This window comes from Nomascus leucogenys, chromosome 14 (assembly GCF_006542625.1).
Source record: "Nomascus leucogenys isolate Asia chromosome 14, Asia_NLE_v1, whole genome shotgun sequence".
Lineage (NCBI taxonomy): Eukaryota > Metazoa > Chordata > Mammalia > Primates > Hylobatidae > Nomascus > Nomascus leucogenys.
Window position 1 is genome coordinate 18,459,228 of NC_044394.1, and position 19,804 is coordinate 18,479,031.

General features: G+C 42.3%; 1 protein-coding gene across 3 annotated transcripts in view; it reads right to left on the reverse strand.

Annotated features, from left to right (window-relative positions):
• PSME4 (proteasome activator subunit 4) overlaps positions 1–19,804 on the reverse strand; it is a 114,388-nt gene that overhangs the window by 84,823 nt on the left and 9,761 nt on the right. For 2 of the 3 annotated variants that reach the window (XR_004033313.1, XM_030827575.1), the window contains exons 2-3: positions 5,925–6,065; positions 5,209–5,325 (exon numbers count right to left, since the gene is read on the reverse strand). Coding sequence is in view for 2 of the 3 variants with exons in the window: in XM_030827575.1 (XP_030683435.1) it covers positions 5,209–5,325; positions 5,925–6,065 (258 nt within the window). In the remaining variant the exon portion in view is untranslated. The remainder of the gene's footprint in view (positions 1–5,208; positions 5,326–5,924; positions 6,066–19,804) is intronic. The other variant, XM_030827576.1, reaches the window with a different exon arrangement.

Below are 19,804 nucleotides of genomic sequence, written 5' to 3' on the forward strand. Positions count from 1 at the left end.
AAGGTATAAATAGGCCAGGCGCAGTGGCTCACACCTGTAATCCCAGCACTTTGGGAGGTCGAGGCGGGTGGATCACTTGAGGTCCGGAGTTCGAGACCAGCCTGGCCAACATGATGAAACCCCATCTCTACTAAAAATACAAAAAATTAGCTGGGTGTGGTGGCACACACCTGTAATCCCAGCTACTCAGGAGACTGAGGCAGGAGAATCGCTTGAACCCGGGAGGCAGAGGTTGCGGTGAGTCCAGATTGTGCCACTGCACTCCAGCCTGGGCAACAACAGCAAAAAAAACTCCGTCTCAAAAAAAAAAAAAAAAAGGTATAAATAATAAGTATAGCATTTTCCTTGCTGATGCACATTAACATTGACTTTTCATTAAAACTACTTTTAAAAAGTATACCTTTATGGCAAGTGTTGGGAAATTATAATAATCCTTACCATTCATGTAAAAAGAGCATGCATAATTGTTTTAAATGACAATAAGCCTGATCAACTTGAACTATTTTTAAAAATTGCTTCTGAAAGATCAGTGTTTAAAGAAAGAACACTGTAGCACAGAAACAACTTTTGTGAGAAACACTATCAAAATCATTAATAAAATCTGGTAAATTTTTTTTTGAGATGGGAGTCTGGCTCTGTCGCCCAGGCTGGAGTGCAGTGGGATGATCTTGGCTCAATGCAGCCTCTGCCTCCCGGGTTCCAGCGATTCTCCTGCCTCAGCCTCCTGGGTAGCTGGGATTACAGGCATGCGCCATCACACCAGACTAATTTTTGTATTTTTAGTAGAGATGGGGTTTCACCATGTTAGCCAGGCTGGTCTCGTCTACCTCAGCCTCCCAAAGTGCTAGGATTACAGGTGTGGGCCACCATGCCCAGCCGAACTTTGTTAAAATTTTAAATTTCCAAATAAAAGAATATTTTTAAAATAAATAGGATGTTCTTCAAATACTACACTAAAAAATAATTGTAAATATCATACTTATAATCATGGTTTACAACCATAAAATCTTTTAAATTTCAACAGGTTTTAGGAGAAATTTTTCTCACTATTTGATTATCATATTAAATTTTGTAGCTACAGATCATCCATGAGCTGCTGGTAGTAATTTAAACTCCTAACTATGGCCACATATGCCAAGAAACCCCAAACAGAGGTCTGGAAAATGTCATTTCCATGTGGTGAGTGTGGGTAGCTGAGGACAAAGGATTTAACTGTACCTTAAAGAGCACCAATTCAAATAGCTCTTTAATAAATCAATAGAGAAACAAATGCCATAAACAAATACCAGAAAAAGAAAATATCAAATTGGTTCTCCAGAGGCAGATTAATACGAAAAAAATGAAAATATAACACTATATGATACCCTCAGAACAATACATGTAAAAGAGAATGGATACTTTTAAAAATAAATTTTAAAAAGTAGTAAACAAGTTATGTAGGCCCAAGCTACTCATGATGCAAATACGAAAACCTTTACTACCACCCACAAAAACCAAATTAGTGGTAATACTAAATAAACAAATTTATACACATAGCAATTGAAATATGAATTGTTTGTGCCCATTTGTAAAAGCATACCTATGCATAATTCTCCCATATTTTGTTAGTAGCAACACCATTAGTGTGTTGCCTATACTATAACTTGCAATATGCTACTCAAAATAAGTGTATGGGACATGGTTTTATAAAATAAAACCATGTCCTAAGATTCAAAAGCTTCATTTATAAAGTAAATAATAATTCTTATATCGCTAACAACTAGTTCACACTCATCTCCTTTCCAATTTTACTTCTTCTATTGAATAACGAACACTACCAATTCCTTCTCCAGTAGAAAGTAGACTGAGATGAGGATAAAGAGACTAAAAAGGGTCTTTTGCCCTAGAGGCAAAAAGACAGACAGAAAGCTAGAAGGAGGAAGGAAGAGAAGAAAAGAGGGAAACAAGGATAGGAAAGCGGATGAAGAGAGGATGGGAAAGGTAAAGAGCAAGGGAAGAGAGGAAAGTTGATAATCTTTGCTTCCAACAATAGAACTAGCTTTTAAAATCATGTTGAAATACATGCCGCTATAAGCAGTGATTTCAATAAGGACAAAAACATAAGGCACATGAGTTTAAAATTTGAAAGACAGTTAACAAATTAAGCAATCTTTCACTTTTGATTATAAAAATAGCATTCTAAAAATAGTATGAACACATGTAGTCAGCTGACAAAACTGTTTCAAAATGTGGCAGAATATATCTAAGATGAAAAAACTCAAAATTGTCACAGTGTAGGTAATGAGTATAGGTAGGTTATATGATTTATAAATTTTATTTTAGAATAATCACAATTACAAAATGAAATGCTGAGTCTGTTAAGAGTTGAGAGTCAGTGCTGTGTTTCAGTCACAACGTCTCTTCAAAAGATCAAGAACAGCCATGGTAAAACTTTTAAGGACAAGGATGATGTGACACTTTAGGAAGAGACATGGTAAACATAATCAATAAGCACTGACTGACCAATACTAATAGAAAATTTCCAGACAAACAGGTCTTATCACTGAAGAGGAAAGCCACAGATATTTATTAATGACCACACAGGACTTTAAAAGCAGCATGTGCCTTTGCAAAGGCAGACCCTTAAGGCAGGAAAGTAGGATGCTTGGTTATGAAGCAGCAAGTAAGAAGGCATACTGAAGAACAGGGTATCACTGAAGAAACTGCCTTACCTCCTCCTTTCATTTACAAAATACTTTCAGAAGCAGCCAAAATTATCAGCAAGAAAAATCTCAGAAGGATAACTGATCTGAACACAGTTCAGAGGTCCCTGAGATCTATGAAATAGTGAAGCCTGTCTATGGCCATACCGCCCTGAATGTGCCCAATCTCATGTGAAATGGTGAAGCCAGTAAGAAATTCCCCGACCTCTTATTTAACGAAGTCTCAGTCAAACCAGCATAGGCCATGGTCCCTGTGGCAAAAATAACACCCAAAAGGAATATTTACAAAGCTTTTGTATTCAATTTTGAGTTTTCTTAACAAATACTGGGGCCGGGTGTAGTGGCTCATGCCTGTAATCCCAGCACTTTGGGAGGCCAAGACAGGAGGATCACTTGAGCCCAGGAGTTCAAGACCAGGCTGGGCAACACAGTGAGACCCTGTCTCTACAAATAAAAAATTTTAAAAATTAGCCGGGCATGGTGGCACATGCCTGTGGTCCCAGCTTCTCAGGAGGCTGAGGCGGGAAGACTGCTTGAGCCCAGGAGGTCAAGGCTGTGGTGATGCAAGATCTTGCCACTGCACTCCAGCCTAGGAGGCAACAGAGCAACCCTGAAAAAGGAAGGAAGGAAGGAAGAAATGGAGAGAGGAAGGGAGGGAGGGAGGAAAACCTAACAAATATTGGTAAAAGCATACTTGCACAATGCACTATCCTATGTCACGATAAAATGTGCTATCTTTATGGTTGAAATGAGTTTCCTTGTTTTAACATATGAAACTTTCAAGAAATAAATGACTTCTAACCACCTTACTTGTCCAAAACTGTCCAAAAACCAATTAGGACCTAAGTTGAAGATCATGTTTTACCTCTTCCATTTATACCATTTCACATTTGCCATCTGCACTCATTTTCAAAAAATTCTATGGTAAGGGACAAAGACTGTTGACCTAAGTAAAGGCTGAGGGTTAATCATAGATTAAATGAATTTAACAAGACATAATGAAATAATGTAGACATCCCTAAGACTGAGAAAGAAAACCGCAGAAGTCTTTAAAGACTTAATTTATAAAAAAGAAAAAGGAAATTAATACAGGCAAACAGAATGGTGCTCTTCAAGAAATGAGTACAAAGGCCGGGCATGGTGGCTCACGCCTGTAATCCCAGCACTTTGGGAGGCTGAGGCAGGGGGATCACGAGGTCAGGAGATAGAGACCATCTTGGCTAACATGGTGAAACACCGTCTCTACTAAAAACACAAAAAAATTAGCCGAGCGTGGTGGTGGGCACCTGTAGTCCCAGCTACTCGGGAGGCTGAGGCAGGAGAATGGCGTGAACCTGGGAGGTGGAGCTTGCAGTGAGCCGAGAACATGCCACTGCACTCCAGCGTGGACGACAGAGCGAGACTCCGTCTCAAAAAAAAAAAAGAAAAAAAGAGCATATAAGTATATGACAAATGACTCTAGACAACGAGAGGAAACAGCTAGCTATTAAAAACTGAAGAGGCGGCTGGGCGCGATGGCTCACGCCTGTAATCCCAGCACTTTGGGAGGCCGAGGTGGGCAGATCACGAGGTCAGGAGATTGAGACCATCCTGGCTAACACGGTGAAACCCCGTCTCTACTAAAAACACAAAAAATTAGCTGGGCGTGGTGGCGGGTGCCTGTAGTCCCAGCTACTCGGGTGGCTGAGGCAGGAGAATGGCATGAACCCGGGAGGCGGAGCTTGCAGTAAGCTGAGATTGCACCACTGCACTCCAGCCTGGGCAACAGGGCGAGACTCCATCTCAAAACAAAACAAACAAACAAAAACACTGAAGAGGCCGGGCGTGGTGGCTCATGCCTATAATCCCAGGACTTTGGGAGGCCAAGGCAGGCAGATCACCTGAGGTCAGGAGTTGGAGACCAGCCAGGCCAACACAGCGAAACCCCATCTCTACTAAAAATACAAACATTAGCTGGGTGTGGTGGTGCATGCCTGTAATCCCAGCTGCTCGGGAGGCTGAGGCACGAGAATCACTTGAACCCGGGAAGTGGAGGTTGCAGTGAGCTGAGATCGCACCACTGCACTCCAGCCTGAGCGACAGAGTGAGACACCATCTCAGAAAAAAAAAAAGAATGATAAGCCAAACATGCTAAAACTGAGAAAATTTAAAGCTAGACCACAACTGGACAGAAATGATACCTGTCAGTCTAGTATGAAATCACTAATGACCAGAAAAGGGCAGATGATATTTTATTATATAAACTCAGAAGAAAATATAAAACAAAAAATTAGGTCTCAAAGAGGCAAGATGTAGGTGCAAGAAGTCAATGATCTGCAAGAGAGATGCAGCCTCAGATAAGGTTTATAGAGGGCAATGAATTGTTTCAGGAGTCAAATTACACAGAAATAGGCACATTAAAATATCTGCTTGTTTCTTTCAAACAACCCAATATTTTTCAACCATGATCACCCCCCTAAAAAACCCCAAGTATTCCCAAATAAGTGCTTTAAATGGAAACACTTACTTAGGAAACCAATTTAATCCTAGGTGCTCTGTCTTGGAATATAATATTCTTTCTACCATGTCATAAAGTGGTCTCCAGGGTAACTCCAAATCATCTCTTGAAAGAAGTTCCTTTTTCCTAAAAAGTAAAATAAAATAAATACCTATGTATGCATATGTGCACAGATGTGTGTATACCACACATACTACACAGGGACAGTTAAACATTGCTGCTCATCACAGTGGGTTTTGCCTTTCCCCATCCACGGCCACTCACTAGCAGAACATAGCATTAAGAAGAATAATGCACCCGATTCTTGCTGCTGCTCAAAGAGCACCAGATAAAAGAGGGCATTTAAATTTGTGTCACTATTATTGCAGATGAATTTCATGTTTTCCCACACTATGGAATATTTAATGTTTCCAGCACTGAGTTGGATGCTTCAGAGTAAGCAAAAGAATCTATGATCTTTGTCTTGTCTTCTCAAGGGACTTAATAATCTATAAAAGGGGAAGTTCAATGGGTGCCAGAGAAGAGACCACATCATGGAAGAGATGGAATTTTAACTAAAAGGTTAACTAACACATTTGATGAAAATTAAGAAAATGTTTTTTGCAATCATTTTCCAAATTGGCAATTTGAGACTTGGTCTTCTTACCAAAAGCACTTAGTCCTCATTCCCTAAAACCCTGAAGAAACAAACAAACCTTAACAGAAACCTCTGGAAATAGACTTACTTTAACAAGTTGATCAAAAGGCGGGCAAATCCCTGCATCATGCTGATTTCCAGTTTTGGAATTGATACCAGCTCATATAATAACTTAATAAAAAGAACATGATCTTCTTTGCTAAATTTTCTCCCATAAAGTCGAATGTATCTGCAAGAGAAAAAAAGATATACCCTTTAAAAATAGGTATGATGACACACCCATGTTCAATGCAGCATTATCCACAGAAGCCAAGATGTAGATGCAACCTGAATGGCCACAGAAGGATGAATGGATAAGGAAAATGTGGCATATACAACACAATGGATTACTGTCTTTTTTTTTTAACATTTCATGGAAAACTTTTTATTGGTTTTCTGGATAGAAACAGGAATTTATTTGCCAGGAGAATGATCCCATCATACTTCAGCTAGAACCAGTGGATGAGGATGATTCAGTCTTAAAAAAGAAGGAAATCCAGTCATAAGCTACAGCATGGATGAACCTTACGTGAAATAAGCCAGTCACAAAAGACAAATACTGTGTAGGTATCTAAAGTAATCAAACGCATAGAAACAGAAAGTAGAATACTTGCTGCCAGGGATTGGGAGGAGCGGGAAATGGAGAGCTGTTATTGGTATAGTTTCAGTCAAGTAAAATTTAAAAAGTTGTACAACAATGTATATATGGTTAACAATACTGTATCGTACAGTTAAAAATTAAGATAAACTTGATATTTATTTTTAATGACAATTTTTTAAAATAGGTGTGGTAACAATTTCAAATATCTTTGATGGTTAATTATTTTACATCTATTCTCACTATTATGCAGTAAAGAATTATTCTGTACTTCAATCGAGAGATTACCAGGCCAGGCAAAGTAGCTCATGCCTGTAATCCCAGCACTTTCAGAGGCTAAAGCAGGAGGATCGCTTGAACCCAGGAGTTCAAGACCAGCCTGGGCAACATGGCAGAACCCTATCTCTACAACAAATACAAATTATTAGCCAGGCATGATGGCGTGCGCCTGTGGTCCCAGTTACTCGGGTCGGGGGCGGGGGTGGGAGGATCACCGGAGCCCAGGAAGTCAAGAGGGCAGTGAGCTGTGATGGCGCCACTACGCTCCATCTAGCCTAGGCGACAGAGTGAGATCTTGTCTTCAAAAAAAAAAAAAAAAAAAACAGATTGCCAAATAAGTATCTTATGGTAACTGAGTTATCATCAACATCTAATGACCAATTAAAACACTGCTCTCTTCCTCTGCCCGGCCACCCATCGTCTGGGAAGTGAGGAGCGCCTCTGCCCGGCCGCTCCGTCTGGGAAGTGAGGAGCGCCTCTGCCCGGCCACCCACCGTCTGGGAAGTGAGGAGCGCCTCTGCCCGGCCACCCACCGTCTGGGAAGTGAGGAGCGCCTCTGCCCGGCTGCCCCGTCTGGGAAGTGAGGAGCGCCTCTGCCCGGCCACCCACCGTCTGGGAAGTGAGGAGCGCCTCTGCCCGGCCACCCACGTCTGGGAAGTGAGGAGCGCCTCTGCCCAGCTGCCCCGTCCGGGAAGAAGTGAGGAGCACCTCTGCCCGGCCGCCCCATCTGGGAAATGAGGAGAGCCTCTGCCCGGCCACCCATCGTCTGGGAAGTGAGGAGCGCCTCTGCCCGGCCACCCATCGTCTGGGAAGTGAGTAGCGCCTCGGCCTGGCCGCCCCGTCTGGGAAGTGAGGAGCACCTCTGCCCAGCCGCCCCGTCTGGGAAGTGAGGAGCGCCTCTGCCCGGCCACCCATCGTCTGGGAAGTGAGGAGCGCCTCTGCCCGGCCACCCATTGTCTGGGAAGTGAGGAGCGCCTCTGCCCGGCCACCTATCGTCTGGGAAGAAGTGAGGAGCGTCTCTGCCTGGCCGCCCCGTCTGGGAAGTGAGGAGCGCCTCTGCCCGGCCGCCCAGTGTCTGGGAAGAAGTGAGGAGCGCCTCTGCCCGGCCGCTCCGTCTGGGACGTCTACCACGGAAGCCAGAAGCAATGTGGGGGCTGGACGTGGTGGCTCATGCCTGTGGTCCCGGCGCTCTGGGGAGCGAGGCGGGTTGATCACTTCGGGCTAGGAGTTCGAGACCAGTCTGGCCAACTTGGCGAAACATGAAAAATACAACAGACAAACCAACCAACCAACTCAGTGACAACAAAACAGGTCTACCCTGGAGTCATACTCTAATTTTTTCTATTTTCCTCCCTTTCTGATCCTTTATCCCACTTTCTTTTTCTTCCTCTTCCTTCTCCCTCTTCTTTGTCAAATAGAGGATTATTATCACTGATCCATATAAAGTCCCTCTCTCATTTATTTTAACTCCCACCCCCCATTTCTATTCCCCGACTTCCCATGTGTAACCTTCCTAATATGTTTGATACGCATCTTTTTGTTTGTATGTATTTTTAGAAAATGTTTATTGTTTTTGTGTGCAAAAAAATTAATAAAAAAATAAATAAAAATAAATTTAACTTCAAAAAAAAAATAAAAAAAACAAAAAAAAAACACTGCTCTCTTATTGTAAACAAGTTACATAACTTGTACTGTTTCTAACAGTTAACTTATAATTACAATTAGGTTACTATCAAAAATAATTTAATATTTTATCCAAAATTACATTTTTAATTTCTAACTATAAACAATGTAATCAAAAGCATTAACTTTAAGCAAATTTAAGAAAAAGGTGTCCCAATGGCCAGGCGCAGTGGCTCACGCCTATAATCCCAGCACTTTGGGAGGCCGATGTGGGCAGATCACCTGAGGTCAGGAGTTTGAGACCAGCCTGACCAACATGGAGAAACCCCATCTCTACTAAAAATACAAAATTAGCCGGGCGTGGTGGCACACGCCTGTAATCCCAGCTACTAGGGAGGCTGAGGCAGGAGAATCGCTTGAACCTGGGAGGCGGAGGTTGCGGTGAGCCAAGATCGCGCCATTGCACTCCAGACTGGGCAACAAGAGAGAAACTCTGTCTCAAAAAAGAAAAGAAAAGGAGAGGAGGGGAGGGGAGGGGAGGAGAAGAGAGAGGAGAGGAGAGGAGAGAGGAGAGGAGAGGAGAGAAGGGAAGAAAAGAAAAGGGAAGGAAAAGAAAAGAAAAGAAAAGAAAAGAAAAGAAAAGAAAAGAAAAGGTGTCCCAAAACCCAAGAACAACAAATCAGAGCATATTTAAGAATTCAGAAGTAACTGATCCAAATAAATTACTGTATACTTAAAATCATAATACCCTTGGAGGAGGGTCATTTTATTAAATACATAAATCAACAGGAAAAAGAGCATTAGTATCCTCGTAAGATCTTTAACACTCCCCCAGTACCTGAGATCAAATTAAACTTACATTTAACTTTTTTTTCCCCCACAAGACAGAGTCTTGCTCTGTCACCCAGGCTGGAGTGTAGTGGACCGGTCTCGGCTCACTGCAACCTCTGCCTCCTGGATTCAAGCAATTCTCCTGCCTCAGCCTCCCACTAGCTGGGATTACAGGCGCCCAACACCACACCCGGCTAATTTTTGTATTTTTAGTAGAGATGGGGTTTCACCATGTTGGCCAGGCTGGTCTCAAACTCCTGACCTTGTGATCCCCCCGACTTGGCCTCCCAAAGTGCTGGGATTACAGGCGTGAGCCACTGCGCCCAGCACTTACATTTAATTTCTAAAGTTAGGGCATCTAACTGCTTTTTTATCTTCCAGAAATTATTCAAAATTCCTGGTTCACTAACTCATTTTTATTTTCTCAAGCTGGTCTGAATTTATTCAGCTCTTTTCTGTCGTTTCAAGGCATAATCCCATGATCTCACATTAGTACTATGAGACCAGCAAATATAGAGGGAGGAGCAATGAGACCTGACATCTTGTTTTAGCTCTGCCAGTACAGGTTCAATACCTTTAATCTGAAAATCTGAAACCCTCCAAAATCCAAAACTTTTTGAGCAACAACGTGACACTCAAAGGAAATGCTCATGGAGTTTTCCAGTTTCTAATTTTTGGATTTGAGATGCTCAGTTGCTAAGAACATAATGCAGATATTACAAAACCTAAAAAAATCCAAAATCCTAAACGTTTCTGGTCCCAGAATTTCAAATAAGGGATACTCAACATAATTATTATGAAAGTTTCTTAAACACCCTAAAATGGTAACGCACATAGATTAGTGAAGACAAAAGATCCTACACCTAAAGATATTATTATTTTGGGCTGTTGAATAAGCATAATGATACGGCCTTCTAATGCCTCCCTCAATTTCACTCTAAATTTAGGAGCAAAAGCTAGAATCATTAAAATGTTATTTTAAATGAAAACAAACATCTCCCTAAAAACTGGAACACATTTTTAAGATAAAGACAGAAGACATCAAAGAAAAATTCCCTGCTTTCAGTGGCTGCTTCAGGCCTTTGTCAAGATTCCAGATGACAGCCAGACATTGGTGGCTCACACCTGTAATCCCAGCACTTTGGGAGGCCGAGGTGGGCAGATCACGTGAGGTTAGGAGTTTGAGACCAGCCTGGCCAATATGGTGAAACTGTGTCTCCACTACACGCCTGTAATCCCAGCACTTTGGGAGGCCGAGGTGGGCAGATCATGTGAGGTTAGGAGTTCGAGATTAGGCTGGCCAATATGGTAAAACTTTGTCTCTACTACACGCCTGTAATCCCAGCACTTTGGGAGGCCGAGGCGGACGGATCACAAGATCAAGAGATGGAGACAATCCTGGCCAACATGATGAAACCCCGTCTCTACTGAAAGTACAAAAATTAGCTGGGCATAGTGGTGTGCGCCTGTAATCCCAGCTACTCGGGAGGCTGAGGCAGGAGAATTGTTCAAACCTGGGGGGCGGAGGTTGCAGCTGAGCCGAGATGGTGCTAGAGTACTCCAGCCTGGCCAACAGAGAGAGACTCAGTCTCGAACAAACAGACAAACAAACAAACAAAAAGATTCCAGATGCCTCTGGAGTCATGCATTCATTCTCCCCTGTGGTTAGGATACTTCTGCAGAAAAACTGGAGAAACACTGTACTCTAAGCCAGCAGTCCCCAACCTTTTTGGTACCAGGGAGAATCTCATCATAAGGAGTACACAACCTAGATCCCTTGCACGGGCAATTCACAATAGGGTATGAGCTCCTATGAGAATCTAACACCACGGCTAATCTGACAGGAGGCAGACCTCAGGCAGTAATGCCCAATCGCCTGTCCACTGCTCACCTCCTGTTGTGCAGCCCGGTTCCTAACAGGCCACAGACCCATACCAGTCCCTGGGCTGGGGGTTGGGGGGCCCTTGCTCCAAGCCACTCAAGTAACTTAGCTACTGCCCATTGTTTTCATTGCAGTAGACAGACAACTGTATATTTAACATTAGTTAGGGACATAAAATTAACAAAGCTCAAATTTTAATACTATAAAAAGAGACCAACAGGGGGATTCCTGGAAAGCCTAGGGCCGCTGACAAATCTAAAGATTCTGGAGGGACTCCTCAGAAAGCTTCTATTTCCCCCAGTTCCTCGCCAACCAGCGACTGGTTCTTATCTCAGCATTTATCAAAATATGGTGCAAGAGATTTGTTTTAAAAGGGCACAAAAGTTCTAACCATAAAAAGAAAATTAATAAATTGGTCTTTATCATAAAGAACTTCTAGTCACAATAAGACACCATTAAAAGTAAAAAGCCCAGAAATACATATATTTGACAAAGAACTCATATCCAAATTACTAGTAAGAAAAAGACATAATCCAATTAAAAATGGGCAAAAAGGCTGGGCGTAGTACACCTGTAATCCCAGCACTTTGGGAGGCCAAGGCAGGAGGATCAATTGAGCTCAGGAGTTCAAGAACAACCTGAGCAACATGGTGAAACCCCATGTCTATTTAAAAAAAAAAAAAAAGAAGAAGAAGAACAATGCAGGCTAACTTTTAAAACGCATTATTCTTGGAATCCAAAAATCCTAGGAATATTAAATCTCAGTAAAGCTGTCTTGTCTTTTTTTTTTTTTTTAAGGTGAATGAAAAATAAATTCCTGGAGTGCTGGAGTGCAGACTACCAATCTTCATTTTTTCGACTACTGTGGTTTGACTTTCCTGTACACTTAAGTTCAAAAACCCTACTTTAGACTGTATCTACAGATGGTCCATTCCCTCTTTCCAGTTAATTTTCACAATAGGTTTTAGGACTAATGATTACTATTAGGTGTCCCAAAATATCTGAAAACACTGGTAAATAGCCACGATTGAACGTGATTGATATAGAATATTTCTTTCAACCATCCAGAATATATGGATAACAAGTCATTTTGTTCCATCAAGGGAAGGAAAAAAAAGAGTAAAAGATAATACAATAGCATTTCCAGCTGCTTCCTCCTCACAGCCCCACAGTGTATTAATCAAATGATTTAATTTTTAATCATAAGAAAGACAGTGGGCTGGCTGGGCGCGGTGGCTCACGCCTGTAATCCCAGCACTTGGGGAGGCCGAGGCAGACAGATCATGAGGTCAGGAGTTCAAGATCAGCCTGACCAACATGGTGAAACCCCATCTCTACTAAAAACACAAAAATTAGCCAGGTGTGGCAGCACGCGCCTGCAAACCCAGCTACTCGGGAGTCTGAGGCAGGAGAATCGCTTGAACCCGGGAGGCAGAGGTTGCAGTGAGCCAAGATCTCACTGCTGCACTCTAGCCTGGGCAACAGAGGGAGACTCCATCTCAAAAAAAAAAAAAAAAAAAAAGGAAAGAAAGAAAGACAGGTGCCATGGCTCATGCCTGAAATCCCAGCATTTTGGAAGGCAGAAGTAGGAGAATCACTTGAATCCAGGAGTTCAAGACCAGCCTGGGAAACAGAGTGAGACCCCCATCTCTATTATACATATTTAAAAATGTAATAATAACAAATTAATAAAAATCCTTCATCTAGCAATACTATCTTGAGTAAATAATTCAGGCCAGGTGCAGTGACTCACACTTGTAGTCCCAGCACTTTGGGAGGCCCAGGCAGGCAGATCACTTGAGGTCAGGAGTTCAAGATCAGCCTGGCCAACATGGCAAAACCCCCGACTCTTCTAAAAAATACAAAAATTAGCTAGGTGTAGTGGCAGGCGTCTGCAGTCCCAGCTACTCGGGAGGCTGAAGCAGAAGAATCAGTTGAACCCCAGAGGTGGAGGCTGCAGTGAGCCAAGATTGTGCCACTGCACTCCAGCCTGGGTAACAGAGAGACCTGCCTCAAAAAAAAAAAATAATAATAATAATAATTCAGAATATCAAAGTCAAAATGCCAAAACGGGCCAGACATTGTGGCTCACGCGTATAATCCTAGCACTCTGGGAAGTAGAGGAGGAAAGATCACTTGAGGACAGGAATTCAAGACTAGCCTGGGTAACACAGGGGGACCCCGTCTCTACAAAAAAAGCTCCAGGTGTGATGGCACGTGCCTGTAGTCCCAGCTACTTGGGAGGCTGAAACACGAGGAGCATCTGAGTCTGGGAGGTTGAGGCTACAGTGCGCCATGATCTTGCCACTGTATTTCAGCCTGGGTAACAGAGCAAGACCCTGACTCTCCAAAAATAAAAAATTTTTAAAAAGCCAAATGCACATATGTAATTTCCAAAATTTCCTGAAAAAAGAACTGTAAGTCTAGTATAAGAATGGCTTGTTAAAGTGTGGCTTATTCCTTTAGACTAAGCTTGTCCAACTGGTGGCCCAAGATTGTTTTGAATGTGGCCCAACACAAATTCATAACTTTCTTAAAACATTTAGGTTTTTTGCAATTTTTTTTTCTTTTTTTGAGACGCTCTGTCACCCAGGCTGGAGTGCAGTGGCGCAATCTCGGCTCACTGCAAGCTCCGCCTCCCGGGTTCACGCCATTCTCCTGCCTCAGCCTCTCCAAGTAGCTGGGACTACAGGCGCCCGCCACCACGCCCGGCTAATTTTTTGTATTTTTAGTAGAGACGGGGTTTCACTGTGGTCTCGATCTCCTGACCTTGTGATCCGCCCGCCTCGGCCTCCCAAAGTGCTGGGATTACAAGCGTGAGCCACCGCGCCCGGCTGGTTTTTTGCAATTTTTTAAAGCTCATCAGCTATCATTAGCGTTAGTGTATTTTATGTGTGGCCCAAGACAATTCTTCCAATGTGGCCCAGGGAGGCTAAAAGATTAGACACCCATACTTTAGACTATAATGCAGTCACTTAAAATTGTGTTTTCAAATAACCTTTAGTAGAATATGGAATGGAATATAATATTTATAAAGCAAGGCTCAAAATAAATATATATATAACTAAATAAAAAAACATGATCATTCAAGGAAAAAGAAATAAAACAGGCCCAGCACGGTGGTTCATGCCTGCAATCCAAGCACTTTCGGAGGCCACAGCAGGCAGATTGCTCTAGTCCAGGAGTTTGAGACCAGCCTGGGCAACATTGCGAGACCTCGTGCCTACAAAATATACAAAAATTAGCCAGGTGTGGTAGTGCATGTCTGTAGTCCCAGCTACTCAGGAGGCTGAGGTGGGATGATTGGTGGGGCCTGGGAAGCGAAGGTTGCAATGTGCCAAGATTGTGCCACTGCACTCCAACCTAGGCAACAGTGAGACCTGAGTCCCCAAAAAAACCAAAATAAAACAAAAAAAGAAAAAAGTAGATACCATAAAATATTATCTCTGGGAGCCAGGTGCAGTGGCTCACGCCCATAATCCCAGCACTTTGAGAGACTGAGACAGGCAGATGGTTTGAGCCCAGAAGATCGCTTGAGCCCAGGAGCTTAGGACCAGCCTGGGCAACACAGCAAAAACCACATCTCTACAAAAAATTTAAAAATTAAAAACAAAACAAAACACAACAAAACCTACCTCTGGGTGGTAAAACTGAGAAACTTTTTTTGTGTTTTTCAAAACACGTTTTCAGTTTTTTCACTTTCTAAAGTAAACAGGCTGGGCGTGGTGGCTCAGACCTGTAATCCCAGCACTTTAGGAGGCCGAAGCAGGAGGATCACCTGAGGTCAGGAGTTTGAGACCAGCCTCGCCAACACGGTGAAACCCCGTCTCTACTAAAAATACAAAAAATTAGCCGGGCATGGTGGCTTCTACCTATAAACCCAGCTACTCGGGGGGCTGAGGCAGGAGAATCACTTGGACCCAGGAGGCGGAGGTTGTAGCGAGCCGAGATCATGCCACTGCACTCCAGCCTGGGTGACAAGAGCAAAACTGTCTCAAAAAATAAAAATAATAATTTTAGAAAGTAAACAGGAATTATTATTCTATATATTTTTTGAGACGGAGTCTCTCTCTGTCGCCCAGGCTGGAGTGCAGAGGCGCAATCTCAGCTCACTGCAACGTCTGCCTCCCAGGTTTAAGCGATTCTCCTGCCTCAGTTTCCCAAGTAGCTGGCATTACAGGAGCCCACCACCATGCCTGGCTAATAGGAATTATTTTTATAATTAGAATTAACAATGAAAAAATTAATATCAAACTTCTAACGCAAAATACAATATTTAAAATCAGATAATCAATATTTCTGCATTTGTGTATTATCTTAATTTAAATGTCCCTTATCAAAGACTACTTAAAGTCTTAAGAGTCAACTTGAAGAGGTTTCTCACCAACCAAAAATGAAAAGCGTGTGAATCAAGGTAATTGCAACGGATATGTTTGAAACCATTGAGTTCATGAAAAATATCAAAACAAAACCAAACCTCACAGACCACATCTTTCAGCAATGCCATTTAAGTCATTAACTTAAAAACTGGTAAATGAAGGGGAACAATTAAGCTTTACCCTGCCACTCCTACAGGCACTCAGGATAAACAACATTTCATGAAGAAAAGTTCTTTAGAGCAGTGGTCCCCAGCCTTTTTGGCACTTCATTTTAACACACAGAAAGGACCGGTTTTGTGGAAGACAATTTTTCCACAGATGGTGGGGGTAGTTTTGGGATGATTTGAGGGCATTATATTTATTGTGTACTTTATTTCTATTATTATTAAATTGTAATACATAATGAAACAATTACATAACTCATCATAATGTAGAATCAGTGGGAGTCCTGAGCTTATTTTCCTGCAACTTAGATGGTCCCATAGGGGGGTGATGGGAGACAGTGACAGATCATCAGACGTAAGATTCTCACAAAGAGCACGCAACCTAGATCCCTCTCATGCGCAGTTCACAAGAGGGATTGTGCTCCTAAGACAATTTAATGCCAGCACTGATCTGAGAGGAGGCAGAGCTCAGGCAGTAATGTGAGCAATGGGGAGGGGCTGTAAATTCGGCTCAGTACGGTTACTAACAGGCCACAGCAGATTACCAATCTGTGGCCTGGGAGATGGAGACCCCTGCTTTAGAGATTCCCACCAAATAAGCAGAGTGAAACGTTTAAGTATCACCATTTTGGAATCCCTAACGATGTAAAATGGCTACTAATATCACCGAAGAAGTAAGACATTATACATCTCCTGATGACAGCATATAATACCACCTATTGCACAGTCTTCAGAAAGCAAAACTTTATGTGCTGAATAACAGTAACAAAATATTGTGTGAGACAAGTATGAAAATTTTAAGCTTACAAAAACTATGTTCCCTATTCAATCCCCTGTGGAACATATATAAAAACTTGTTGGCCGGGAGCAGTGGCTCACTTGAGGTCAGGGGTTTGAGACCAGCCTGACCAACAAGGAGAAACGCTGTCTCTACTAAAAATACAAAAATTAGCTGGGCATGGTGGCACATGCCTGTCCTCCCAGCTACTCAGCAGGCTGAGCCAGGAGAATTGCTTGAACTCGGGAGGCAGAAGTTGCAGTGAGGCAACATCATGCCACTGCACTCCAGCCTGGGAAACAGAGAGAGATTCCATCTAAAAAAATAAAAAAAATAAAAATTAGCCAGGCATAGTGGCATGCATCTGTAATCCCAGCTATTCGGGAGGCTGAGGTGGGAGAACTGCTTAAACCCAGGAGGCGGAGATTGCAGTGACCTGAGATAGCACCACTGCACTCCAGGCTGGGCCACAGAGTGAGACTCCATCTCAAAAAAAAAAACCAAAAACTTGTCATAAACTAAGCCACAAAAAAAACCTCACTTAATTTTAACACACAGACATCATTCTGGCCAAACAATCTGATTACAATACAACGTAAATCAGAAAATACTAATGGGATTATAACCAAGAGAAACCAAATCCATTTGAAAACACACATGAGTCTTAATTAAACAGTCAGTATCAGACTTTAAGGCATTCCTCCCCCAAGAGGCACTTCCTTTAAAGTCAGATTCAGGACAATAATGACTATTCTTACCATTATGATTCAGTATTATTCTGAATCTAGATCAAAAGAATAGGTAACAAAAATTAGGGTAATTATTTCAGGAAAGGTGGAACTAAAAGTATGGCGTCAATGCTATGATTATACCTAAAACATCTGAAACGAACAAAAAAAACACTTTTAGACTAAACTTTAAAATCCACTGAATACATATTAAAAAAAAAAAAAAAGTCAGGAGCCTTCCTGTATAGCAACCAGATAAAAAGTAAAAGTGTTGAGGGAAGACTGTTCCATTCAAATTACCAACAAAAAGATTAACTGAAAATTTCTCAAAGAGAAATATGCAGGAATTACATGTTAAAACTTTACTAAAATGTAAAATATTTAAAGAAATGGAGAGAAATAAGGACTTTTTAAAATGCCACTTAAGAGCTGGGCATGGTGGCTTACACCTATAATCCTACCACTTTGGGAGGCCAGGGCAGGTGGATTGCTTGAGTCCAGGAGTTTGAAGCCAGCCCGGGCAACATGGCAAAACCCTATCTCGACTAAAAATACAAAAATTATTTAGTATTTTTTACTGATTATTGTATTTTTTATTTATTAATTATTTTGTATCTACAGGTGGTGTGCATCTGTAGTCCCAGCTATTTGGGAGGCTGAGGCAGGAGAATCGCTGGAACCCAGGAGGCAGAGGCTGCAGTGAGCTGAGACCATGCCACGGCACTACAGCCTAGGTGACAGAGCGAGACTCTGCCTCAAAAAAAAGAGGGGGAGAAAAAAGCTGCTTAATCCCTGACAGCTAGGGCTAAATGATAAATATTTTACAGCAAGGAAAACTACCATGACCCATGAAATCTCTGAACAACCCCCTGAATTAGTTTCAGGCAGTAACTTCAACTCCTGCCCACCCAAAATAAACACTTCACCACAGCTATATCAGTTCCAGTCTTTTCCTTCTCTTTCCAAGGTTTCACCATATAGAAACAACAAAAAAGAGAGGTAAAAGTAGCAGAGAAAACTAAGGCATCAGGAACAAATTACTGTGATTTTATTCCAAGACTAAGCCCTTCATCATTACCTATAATATTAAAAATGTAGATAAAGCTTCTCACTGCCAGAAACACTGAGTGAACAAATAAGAGGAAAGGTTTTTTCATAAACTCACCTCCCCTATTTTCAATTACCTGTATATTCAAAAAGCATTTATAGAGCAAACAACACATACAAGACAATAATGACTCAAATAGTTCCTTTGGGCCAAGAACTCGCAATCAAATAAGACAGTCAGATACGAGACTCCAAGTACCTGGAAGACGAAACATGTAAAAATGAAATAAAATAAAGCATTAACAGACTTTTGTGGATTGATTTTTTTAGCGCAATTTTCATCATATATTAAGTGGTCATTGACTTTGAAAATTTAGAAAGCTGTCATCACTCAGGTTATACTCTAAAGCGGCAACCTGAAGTCAAAATAATCTGACCATCTGCAGAATTAAGAGTCATAGGAGGCCAGGCATGGTGGCTCACACCTGTAATCCCAGCACTTTGGGAGGCTGAGGCAGGTGGATCACTTGAAGTCAGATCAAGACCAGCCTGGCCAACACGGAGAAACCTGTCTCTACTAAAAATACAAAAATCAGCCTGGCATGGCAGCAGGCGCCTGTAATCCTAGCTTCTTGGGAGGCTGAGGTGGGAGGATCACTTGAACCTGGGAGGTGGAGGTTGCAGTGAGCCAACATCAGGCCACTGTACTCCAGCCTGGGCAACAGAGCGAGACTCCATCTCAAAAAAAAAAAAAAAAGGCACAAGAGACAACTCTAGCTAGAGGAGCAGATCAAGGATGCATATTTCTGTGGCAAGGAGAAATAACTAACAGAATAAAATGTCGTATGTTTCTATTCTAGTTTGCTTTGCAACTATCAACATAATCAACTCTGGATACAACATTTATTGCTTTCAACCAGTAGCCAGGTAAGCAGGAACAGCATGGTTCTACAAGTTTGTTAAGAACTCAAACTGCTGTCAGTCCCTTGGGAAAGTCACTTAATCTCTGTAAAATCTGGTTTTCTTCACAAGGCTATGGTGCCAGACTGATAAATGTACATGAAAGATGCTATAACTTAACTGTTCTTCAGTGGGCTCTGTGTACCAGTTGCTTTTGAATTTTTTTTATGTTCAGATGTATCACCTGGTTTGAAAACCACTGGACTGGCCAGGCGCGGTGGCTCATACCTATAATCCCAGCACTCTGGGAGGCCAAGGTGGGCGGATCACCTGAGGTCAGGAGTTCGAGACTAGCCTGACCAACATGGAGAAACCCAGTCTCTACTAAAAGTACAAAACTAACCGGGCATGGTGGCGCATGCCTGTAATCCCAGCTACTCGGAGAGGCTGAGGCAGGAGAATGGCGCGAACCCGGGAGGCGGAGCTTGCAGTGAGCCGAGATTGCGCCACTGCACTCCAGCCTGGGCGACAGCGAGACTCCGTCTCAAAAAAAAAAAAAAAAAAAAAAAAAAAAAAGAAAAGGGGGGAAGAGGCGCTAGGTGCAGTGGCTTATGCCTGTAATCCCAGCACTTTGGGAGGGCAAGGCGTTATTTGAGCCCAGGAGTTTGCGACCAGCCGTGGCAACATAGTGAGACCCTGTCTCTACAAAAATAAAAATAA